Source organism: Pseudorasbora parva, chromosome 2 (genome assembly GCF_024679245.1).
Source record: "Pseudorasbora parva isolate DD20220531a chromosome 2, ASM2467924v1, whole genome shotgun sequence".
NCBI classification, from domain to species: Eukaryota; Metazoa; Chordata; class Actinopteri; order Cypriniformes; family Gobionidae; genus Pseudorasbora; species Pseudorasbora parva.
In genome coordinates, this window is record NC_090173.1 from 48,238,301 (window position 1) to 48,250,390 (window position 12,090).

Genomic DNA, 12,090 nt, shown 5'->3' on the forward strand with positions numbered 1-12,090 from the left:
CTGTTACTACACTTCACAATGCCAACATAGTGAGTTACCTTGCTGTTGCAACACATTCTCACACCCAACTCGTCACATATGGATGCTCGACCAGGACCCCTTGTCGTCATTTTTCAACGAACTGGGCGTACCTTTATCGTCAATTTTCGACGCGCTGGGTGCTCCATTCATTTCAATGAGAAACCTTTGGCGTCATACACAGACGCACTGTAAATGGGAATATTATTGTCATGGTTAAATTTATTTTTGGATTTATTTATTGAAATTATTTATTGGTTTTATAATTTTGCCATTATGACATGTTGGAGTGCTTCTCAATTAAATCAGCAAGCATAATTTAATTTACATTTATTTTATTTACTCAACTTAGACACTTTTAATATGATTTCATTTACATTTATTTTATTTATACACATTTTAACATGTAACCCAACCCCACTCCATCCCTAAACCTACCCATTTGTCTGAACATGATATAAAACACAGGATATAACATACGACTGCATCCACGAGTTAAAAAAGTTAAATAATCCAAGTTTTCCGAGGCCAAACGATTGATTTGCACGAAGAAAATCCCCAAAAGCGATCAGCATCTCCATACGCCGAAGATCACGAACACATCAAATTTCAAATATTGCCGCCCGTACTTCAGATTTCATAGTGAAATTGCATTGGCTCTCATATGTCTTGTGACCAATTGCGTCATTACGTCAGCATCGATTGTAAAATGTCATTGGCTCTCGTGTGTGACCGATCACGTAATGCTCAGGAGTCTTTTGAATAATTTGAATGAGATATTAATGAGTTCGTTCACGGGGCAGCGGGATCATCATTTCAGCGATTAAAACATCAAGATCAACTCAGTTCTTCACATGAAGATATCGTATGACTTCAGAAGACTTGGAATGCAACATGAGCTAATACTTTTATACTGTTTTGGTCAAATTTTGCAATAGATACATGTGACTTTATTTGCCTGGTATGTGTTTTATATTGTTAAGATGTGGGTAGGTTTAGGGTAGGAGTTGGGTTAGTTGCTCCAAAATATAAAAGTAGCCTTTAAATATTAATAAAATCATGTCTGCTTTTACAAACGCAAAGAATTAAATGCGTCTGTGTATGACGCCAAAGGTTTCTCATTGAAATGAATGGAGCACCCAGCGCGTCGAAAATTGACGATAAAGGTATGCCCAGTTCGTTGAAAAGTGACGACAAGGGGTCCTGGTCAAGCGTCCATATGTGACGAGTTGGGTGTGAGAATGTGTTGTGCTGTTCAGTAGGCAGCCTCCTACTTAAAACAAGAACCTGCATGTATGCACCAACACTTTGTGTCACAAGTAGTTTGTGAAAACGGAACTGATTTCAGTAGTTGGATCTTAGCGTGTTGCTAAACTAATAGTCTGATTGTCTTAATTAATATGAAAATACACATTATACACAAATATTCAATTAAACTGTCATATTATAATTAGATTGACATTTTTATTAAAGCGTTTTTTTGTGTTGTTTTTGTATGTACAATATGTATTCGTATTAGCATACTAGCACATGACTCTTACTATTGTCATATAAAGATATCACAAAAAAGAGTAGCATGTTATTTTGAATTGATCCTATTTATTAAATTGAGCTCATAGGATAAATAGATTTATCCTATTTATTAAATTAGCAGTGCATTTTGTGATTACATCCTACTAAAGTTATCTTGCCTGTGATTCATTAAGATAAAAATAAAACAAATAAAAAGATGTCACCATACTTACCCTCATGTCACACCCAAGCATGTTCGGATTTCGTTTATTGGGGGGTGTATGTGTGATCGGGTGCCAGAACTGTTTGGTTAGAAATATATTCTTTTATGTTCCACAGAACATTGTTTGGTGTACTATCCCTTTAATTTGTGTCCCATGTAAGCAGCTCACTAGAGTCTATATCTGTACTGTGATCATATCTTTTACCATCATGTTCTGTTCTAACATCACCTCTCCCTAAACCCACGCAAGTAATTGAGCTGAATGCTGTGTAAGGGTTAGTGCATTCTGTCCGCAACTATCTGCTTCATCATGCAAGGAAGAGCTCAGAGCAAAGACAGTGACATGGTCAACAGTCGTGACCTTCCTTTGCCCAGAAGCTTCTGCACTCTGTCTGGAGTGAGATAATGAGCCTGTTGTTTTTGTACTGTAGATCAGTAGTCCATGTCTTAATTGAACTGCAAACATTTTTCGTTCTTGTATGCTATCCTGATTGCTCACATTTAGCAAACAGTGGAATAAGTTTAGGGAGCCAATGAGGCCCACACTGCTCCCATTACTACTCAACATAATGTTTGTCGCTTTAATCAGCAGAAATAGCCAACATTAGTTCTGGTTCTCAGACTTGTCTTGGGAGTGGGGATGGGGAAAATGAGCAAAATGTTATGACACATTACAATCATTTTATTTTGTTACCTGTATATGTGGGCCGCGCTGGCAAAATGAGGCACGGGCTAATTACGAGCTACAGGAAAAAAAGGTGAAACATTTTGGTTGAATTTGTGGTTTTCACAAAAATAAGTTCATTAAGCCCTCATCTAGAGATGAGATCCCAATGCTCCAAATAGCAATTACACATCTAAAAGTGTCTTTATTTTTGTTTTTTTGAGATGCGTACCTTGAAAAATGCTCTCAGCACAAGAGTGGTATCGTTGAGTCTGAATAAATGAAATGCAACAAAATGATCTTACATGTGCTGACTGACAGATCTGATATACACATAATTAAAGTATTTCAATATTTGTCTAGGAGAGTTCCCATTATCTGTTATGTCTTAAGTGAACGTTTTGTTAACTGTTGGGGAAAAACATCTGATGTGTACCATCAGATCCATACCATCAGGTAGATCCAGGGACGTGCACAGGATTTTTGAGGGGCAGTTGCTCTGACCTAAAAAAGGGCACCCCCCCCCACCATCTGTCCACTTACATATTATTGTTATTGCCATTATCATTATTATTTCAATGCCCCCTAGTGGTATTTATGTTCTGCTCAGGAAAAATATAATAGGTGGGGCTATTTTTTGCAGTGGGGTTTGGGGGTTTCTCCCCCAAGAATTTTTTTTTATTTCGTAGATGTGATTTCCTGCATTATGGTGCGTTTGAGGCCATTTCCCTTGCCTATACCAATAAAGAACTCAAACCAGTCAATATCAATAGTCTAATAAAAAAAGACAATATTAATTTAACTGCCATCAACAGTTTATGATCGTCCGTTTGTTATACCTTTCCGACAACGTTAAGTCTCACTCGACAACCGCGACAATCTCCTTCTAGTGCCGCTCATGCAGGCTCAGCCAGGGCGGTTAGAAGGATTTTGGGGACCCCAAGCAAAATGGACATGGCTAACCTTCTATAGATAAACGGTTAATGATTAAAAAAAAAAAAAGTAAAATTTTAAGAAACCATTTTTAAAACATCTATAAACATTACATAGATAGACAGACCAAATATTCCTAACACTTTGTTAAGGGTTACTAGTTGGTTTGCAAACTGTCTATAAACATTATCTGGATGGTTAGGCTATTATAAAGTTGCAACAGATGACTAATACCTTGTTAAATATTTAAGAAACAGTAACAGTAAAACATGTGTGTTGTCCTGATACTGTACTTCAAAATGCAACAGTGTAAACATTTCCACACAGAATAAAGTAACTGTTCAAGATCCATTGGTAACTTATAAAAATAATATCATATTTACATAAACTGTTTAGTATATCCCGACACTAGCACATTAAGATAAGTTATGGAAAAAAAATCATGTTCCTCTGCCTCTTTCTGGTTAAATAATGTTTATAATAATAATTAATGCTATATTAACTATTCCAGGTTATTTATGCATAGTATAAAAATAGTTAGTAGCCTATAGCATGCTATGCCACTTTCATCAAAACCTATTACAAAGCTATAGCAATTTTATGTCATTAAAAACGATAAACAGTTATTCTGGAACAGATCTGCGTCTTCCTTATCCCGTTAAAAAACATATTACAATGTAACCATATTCCGTCCGTTTGGAAAAAAAGTTGCACTTACTGTTGGTTACAACAAGCAGCATTTGCCATCAGACAGGTAACGTAAGCTAACATAAACATATTTTTGCTAGCCTACCTGCTGCAAAATTACACCATTTTTGTACAAATAGAGTTATTTTATATAGTGTAATTTATCACTTACCACTATCTTGTTTTTTCTTTTTTTTCTTTTCTGGATTCCTAAAGCATAATTCCACTTCATGAGGAGGTTTTGTATTTGCCGGCAGCAGAGATCGCGTGGTTGGGTGGCTGCTGTCAGCGACGACTGAGAGGGCCCCCTTGAGGGGGATTCCGATAACAGTGTCATTGCACTTTACTGCATTGACTATGAAAGGGGCTCTCAAGCAGTTTGTCGTTGCATTTTATTCTTAACCTGTCGTTGTCTTGAGGCCCCAGGCCAGCTCGGGGCCCCAAGCAATTGCTTGACTTTCACTTTCAGACGGGTACCCGAATATGGAAGTGAATGAGGCTTTGCGATTTTTTTTATTTTTTTTATTTTATTATTTTTTATTTTTTTGTATCTAGGCCTACGTGAAATTCTGCATCCATTGTACGATTTTTTTATTTTATTTTTTTCCACCTCGGAAGGGCAACGTGAGTCGAGAAGGGCAAATGGGCAGTTGCCCGGGCAACCTGAGCAACCCCCCTGTGCACGTCCCTGGGTAGATCTATATAGGTAGGCATTTTTTTTTTAATGTTAATTAAACATTTGTGGTATCATGAAAAAGAAAAGTTTTATATATATTTTATTTGGTTTTGACTTGATGTGCCAAATGACAGCCAAATTTGCTGTTATTACCAGGGATTTTAAAGGGAAGTGTTTGTAAGATTGTGGCCAAAACTAGTACTGCAATCACTTTCAAATGACTGTAGAGCGGTGTATCCACTTCCCCCTCCCCCCTGACTCGAGGTTGCCAAATAGACTGCAAGATCCAGCCAGAACGTTTGTAGATCTGCAGCTGTGGTAACTAGAGCAGATCTGGCAACCCTTGAACCACTACTGAGTTCGTGATTGGTCGATAGGTGGAGGGCGGAGCTTCAGGCCAAAACACAACATGTCAACATCAACATCAGTTGAGGGCTGCAACAACAACTTTTAAATGACAATATCCTGGCTGGACTACTGTTGTCAGTGATATATGTATTTGAAATTAACATGATTTCTTAATGTCTAGTGACATATTAGGGCCATTTTATGATTAGCTGAAATAGATTTCTTACATACAATTCCTTTAAGGTGGTTGCTAGGTGATTTTCTTTTGGAACCTTCAGAAAACTTTAACTTTGTTTTCTCACAATTGAAAAGCTGACTCTGTCAACTTCTAACCTATGTAGCTCATTCATTCATTCATTCTTTCATTCATTCATTCATTCATTCATTCATTAATTTTTCTTTCTTTTCATTGTTTGTCATATTCCAACAAATCATACAAATCAAAGTTTTTTAATAGAGAGAAGTTTTTATTTTATTTTTATTATTTGCTCATTGTGACTCAATTTGCCAGCACAGGTCACATATATTCATCACTTAAAATTAATGTCTTCAATTCATTACAAAATCCTGTAAAAATATATATCAGATATATTAAGAAACAGAATTTTTAATTGCAATTATATTTTACAATATTTCTGTTGATCAAGTAAATGGAGCCTTGGTGAGCAGAAGAGCCTCAGGGGCTGTTCACACAAAACTGAAAATATTTAATGCATTTTGTCCGTTCTTTGTCTCTGTGTAAAAATGGTGTGAAAATGGCGACGTCATGAGTATTACCTGTTTAGTCTATAGACATGTATTGTTTCAATATTATATGTGATATTACAACTGACATAAATAACGCAGCATTTTATTACAGCGTAATGCAAAGAAAAACCTTTTACTTTTTTAGTACATCGTTGTTGTGTAAACCCTTATTTTTGAACAGTAAATGTATACACTATTTGTATTTTTAAAATCACAAATTTGAATATACTACATGTATATTGTATATATGACAGATAATGCTGTTTGATAACGTGTTGACCTCTCTGTTTGTCTCCTCTGTGGTTTAGGTTGTGTGGTGACAGCTGAAGCCTTCCTATGAGGTGAGCATATCCCTTTGGACCCTCGGCTCCCCTCCCAGTGCCAGCAGCAGCAGGACTAAGGGATGTCACAAGTATTCCTCCTTCTGACCCTACTCACTTTCTCCTCCTGCATTCAGGTCAGAGATTATTCCCCTTTCTCTGTTTTCTCTTACCGTCTCTTAAGATGATCAGATGACCGTGAAATAATTGTTCAGCCAATTGTGCATTTACACACGTGCTCACTGCATGTTTGTTACTGTTATTCTGAAGAGGAAGTAGTGGTTGTACTCTTTATATAATACTTTCTGTTACCGATATCAGTTTAAAGCATTTATTTATATAATCAGACTAAGGCTAAAATGAAATTATTGGGATAAATGTCGTCCAGTAACTCCATCAGGACTTGGGGCATGGCTCATATAATCAGGACTGTCCTGATTTTATCTGGACATCTGGTCACCAAATTGTCTCCCAAACAGGGGCTTGACTAGACCCTGTCCTTGTGAAAAAGAAGTATACTTTATTATACTTAAAAACAACAACAACAAAAAACACTTAATATGGAAATAATATACTTTAAGGGAAGATTTTGCTTTCAGACTCCTAATTGAATGGTAATTGCAATTAAATAAAAAGTGTTATAGTTTAAACGTAAATTAAATGCAATTAGCTGCTTTTTGACACACTTAAGTAGGACTTATGGTATTATTGGTAAACTGAAATATACTTTAATGTAATTTCTATTGAAACTTGTATGTATTTTGAAATGATGACGTTACAATTTAGTCTTTTTAAAAGTAACAAATTACCACAGTACTGTTCAAATTATAAGCAGGTACTTTAAATGTGCTTTGGTATGTTAGTCAACACATCAAAATGTACTTTTTAACGCTTGACAAATTCACAAATCAGGCATAACATTATGACGATTAAGTGAATAACACTGAATATCTCTTCATCACTGCACCTGTTAGTAGGTTGGATATATTAGGCAACAAGTGAACATTTTGTCCTCAGATGTGGATGTGTTGATGTGTTAGAAGCAGGAAAAATGGATTTGAGTTTGACAAGAGCCAAATTGTGATGACTAGACGAATGGATCAAAGCACCAGGCAGTGTGATGCTTTGGGCAATGTTCTGCTGGGAAACCTTGGGTCCTGCCATGAGGATGTTACTTTGACACGTACCGCCTACCTAAGCATTGTTGCAGACCATGTTCACCCTTTCATGGAAACGGTATTCCCTGGTGGCTGTGGCTCTTTCAGCAGGATAATGCGCCCTGCCACAAAGCAAAAATTGTTCAGGAATGGTTTGAGGAGCACAACAACGCATTTGAGGCGTTGACTTGGCCTCCAGATTCCCCAGATCTCAATCCAATCGAGCATCTGTGGGATGTGCTGAAAAAAAGACCACCTCGCAACTTACAGGACTTAAATGATTTGTTGCTAACATCTTAGTGCCAGATACCACAGCACACCTTCAGGGGTCTAGTGGAGTCCATGCCCTGACGGGTCACGGCTGTTTTGGTCAACGCAATTTTAGGAAGGTGGTCATAATGTTATCCCTGAACAACCTATTATTAAAACATATTTTAAAGATTTAAAAGGATTTTAAAAGATTTAAAAAGATTTTAAATACTTTTAAAGTAAAAGTCCTGCTTTTTTAAAAAGTCCTGATTTTTTTCTCTCTACCTTTTTTATCTGTTCAGTACAACTACATTTTTTGATTAATACATTTGTGCTAACATTTAGTCAGATATATTTAAAAAAGCCGAGAACAAACAGAAAGGCAACATGTACCTCCCAGCTCTTTTTCGAGTTGGCTAAGAGTCTGAGCATTATGCAACTCACTGAAGATAAGATTAGGCATTAGCTAACTTCTTTTGTGTTTCCTAAAGTAAATTGTAATTATTATATTATTTCAAGTGACATGAGTGAGTACAAATAGTGACAACATTTTAACCTTTCCATGCGGTCTCACTAATTGGATCTTACAGGTGTCTTCTGCTGTACCCCTCAAAACTTTGATGGCAAGATGGATGATGTACAGAGATGAATGTTTTCGAAATATCAGCAGAGATCCGCCGATGACGGGTGAGTTGTTCCGTGTCCTTCCACAAGGCTTGGCTTGAGTCATAGTTGGTGTGTAAATTCAGCAATGATTAAAGTGCACAGTGCTGTTAAGGGATGTGTGTTACAAAACAGCGCTGAGCCCTCAGATTACGAGTCATGTCACATACAGATCCTGTCCAGCAGAGCAAGCAAAGACTAGGAGTTTTTAACGTCAATGTTTGTTTTCCAGGTATTGTGTGCAACCGAACGTTTGATAAGTATGCCTGTTGGCCAGATGCTCTGCCCAATACTACAGTGAGTGTGGCCTGTCCCTGGTACCTGCCCTGGCACAAGGAAGGTACTGTAAATATAACATTTACATTTATAACAATTCTAGGTCATGTCATTCACACCAAATGAAAGAAAGATATTTTGGGACTATTAAGAATTGAATTAAATTAAAATTAATTTGATGAGTTCACAAAACTGTACAAAACAACAGGTATCCAATACACTTCAAAAAATGTCAAGGATAAAAACACAAAGCCACTGGCTTATTTCCATTGCATACCTCAATGTTAATAAAGTATGAGAGTAGTAGTGACAGAAAAAAATAGTATCTCCTAACCAAATACTACTTTTAAACACAATTCACATTTAAACAATACCTATCTAGCATCACCAAATTTTTTAACCAATCTTTTAAAACTCCCCAAATTCTTAACTCCCTTATTGAGACTGGTAATTTATTCATGCAATAGCACTTTTGTATAAAAACATTTTATTTTTCCAAACTCCAACTCTTGAATTTGCATGTACAAATATTAAAATTCATATCCCTACACTGTAAAAAATTTGTGGTGGTTTTTGTTGGTTTAACTTAAAAAAGTAAATAACCAGGGCTGCATTTCCCGAAACGTTCTTAACTCTACGTCATTCTTAAGTTATACCTTAAGGTATCCCTTAACGTTAATATGTGTTTCCCGAAACGAACTTAGTTAAGAATACCTTCTGTAAGTCATACTTTCGTAAGGTTGGTCTGGACCACTCTTAGCAATACCTTATCCTTATTAACAGTTCATTCCACTAGTGGCCACCACTGTGTAAAAAGCTTCTTTATATGTCAGTCTATATACGAATATAATTCCGAAGTTGCAGTATACACCTAGTGTTCAGTAAGGCTAGTTGAATTGCTTTTGTTTTTGTTTTGTTTTTTTGTTAGTTTTTTTATTTATTTAAAAAAATTTATGCAAGGATTAAAATTGTCATAAAAAATTTCATTACAAACCCTGATGGTTGTTAGCTTTTTAATGATATTATCCAAAGGTACATCAGCTGGCAAACCATTAGACAGGAAAGGCTTAGGAGTCTATTTAAAGGGAATGATTGTGGAAGAGTGTTTAGTCAAACTTTGGCTGCGAATAGAATTGTGCTAAATCAAAGACGGCGCCGTCTGCGGAGCCATTTAGTGTATGTGCACTATGTCATACATGAAAACTTTAGTCCCCTGGCCATGTCAGAAGCTGCTATTAAAAGAAATTTCGCCTACCACGAAAGCAAATTCAGCAGTTTTTAGATCTTGTTGGACCAACTTTGTCGAGACACAGCTACCCCCTCAGCCCTGAAATCAGCTGCTGGCGGCTCTTGTCTTTCTTTCTTTTTTATCGGTCATATAGTAGCATCTGATTATATGTTTTGTGTGTTGCGTTTTTATTGACTAGGCCATCTAATAATATAAATTAGTCATATACACCAGTGGTTCTCAAACCTGTCCTGGGGACCCCTCACCACTGCACATTTTGCATGTCTCCCTCATCAAACACACCTGATTCAAATCATCAGCTCATTAGTAGAGACTCTAAGATTTGAATTGGGTGTCTGATGAGGGAGACATGCAAAATGTGCAGTGGTGAGGGGTCCCCAGGACAGGCTTGAGAACCACTGATAAACACAATAATGTGATGCAGCTGCTACATGGGCAATCATCCCTGGTTGTGGAGTAAATCAAGACACTGTGGAAAATATATTGTAATAATTTAAATGGCGCATGATGCTCATGAGATTGCTGGTTCGTGCACTCATTTCGGAATTATGTAAAATGTAGGTGCAATTTTGTATGAAAAATGAAAGTTCAACTATTTCTGAAGTGCTTCTTTTATAAAGAACATATTTTTTTTTCGCATAACGCAGTGAAACAGCCCCTGCATAGAGTAAATAATCAATTATTGAGCCATCGATATAAGCCAATTCAGCACCGCCACCACGAACAGCACCCGCTAACGTCGCACTTAAGAGGGTTTACCTTAAGCGACCTCCTAAGGTATAGTTCGGGGAACACACCTAGAAATGGTATACCTTCAGTTAAGTTATACCTTTAGAGTCTTCGTAGCGCGCTAAGAGACAACGTTATCGGGAAATGCAGCCCTGGTTGCCTTAAAATTTTGAGTTTATTGAAATTAAAAATTTGAGTTGATACAATGAAGGAAATTAGTTTAATAAATAGAAACTCAAAATATTTTTGTATCTGAACCACATAAAACATTCGATAAATTATGAAAATAGCACAATTTGGCATGTTTCACTGCGTCATCAGAAATAACACACACATAATTACCCAATATGCTTACAAAGTCTTTTAATAATCTTTTAATAAAGGCTGTCAAATCTCAAAAAATGTTCATTGTATTAACTCAAAATTTTAATTTCAATGAACTCAAAATTTTAAGGCAACCAGGTAACTTTTTTTCTAAATAATTTTTTACAGTGTAGTGTCATGGGATTGCTGTTGTCTCACCATATGAATGTAGTTTTCTAAATAGCTTGGAACCACGCTAGAAACAATGTTATGTGTTATATCCCATAAAATACACTCTTTTTTATTTCTACTGTCAACAAGCCCAACTCCTTAAAACATTTACTACACAAATGCGTTCGAGGATGAACTTTTAAAAAATTCGAACTCATTTGTTTTGAGCCTTTTGCAATTAATTTTTCATACCCTGGAAACAACTACTATACCAAAAGGTATAACGGCATAATCAAAATGGGGTTAAATCAACAATTTTAACAAATAAACATCCAATAAATCGGCTTTCCTAACAAATTCTGTAACATACTTTTGTAAACACCTTTCCAGCCATAAAATTATCTGTTAATTTATAATTTATTAAAGGAAACATATAAAGTAATAATTTAACATATACCTGTTCAGTCTAAAGGCGTGCATTGTTTCTTTACAAATTGATATTACGAACTGACATGAATAACACAGCATTTTATTACAGCGTAATGCAAAAAAAAAAAAAAAACATTTCTTTTTTAGTACATCGTTGTTGTGTAAACCCTTATTTTTGAACAGTAAGGTATTTTTAAAATATAAAGCCATACCTTTATTCTTAACCAAGGAAGTGTCACTCCCTTGGTTAAAAACAAAAACAAAAACATAAAGGGGTCCTTAAGAAAACAACGACTTTGAAGCTACAAGAGATGTCCATATGGTTTTTAGATTAAAAAAAAAATCACATTTTTATCAGTTCTAAATGTACTTTAAATTAATATGTTTTTAGGTTTTTGTTACTCTAATCAACATGGGTATGGACAAATTATGTACGTTTATTACTAGTGAAACCATATTCAGAGCATGAAGACTAAACATGTTAGCCTGACGTGGTCATACTTTGTAGGTCTATCCAATTGATGTCTTTCCTGGTTCGGTTGAAACACGCCTCATAATCGCAGCACAATGGATAAAACCAGCAACGAAGCGACGCATTGTCAAATGTCAACAGACAGAGCTCAACTGCACTGTGTTGCCAAGTCTGCGTTTTTTTCCGCTGGTTGTTTTCTATGTCCGCGTGTTGAAGCGACTATTATGTGATATATAGACCCATGAGTGCGAATTTTAGCAGCCA

At 36.1% G+C, this 12,090-nt stretch overlaps 1 protein-coding gene across 1 annotated transcript in view; it reads left to right on the forward strand.

Annotated features, from left to right (window-relative positions):
• Positions 1 to 12,090, forward strand: part of gcgra (glucagon receptor a) — a 108,205-nt gene that overhangs the window by 67,337 nt on the left and 28,778 nt on the right. Inside the window, exons 2-4 of the mRNA XM_067423025.1 lie at positions 6,117 to 6,265; positions 8,125 to 8,221; positions 8,430 to 8,537. Coding sequence (XP_067279126.1) covers positions 6,212 to 6,265; positions 8,125 to 8,221; positions 8,430 to 8,537 — 259 coding nt within the window. The 5' untranslated portion in view covers positions 6,117 to 6,211. The remainder of the gene's footprint in view (positions 1 to 6,116; positions 6,266 to 8,124; positions 8,222 to 8,429; positions 8,538 to 12,090) is intronic.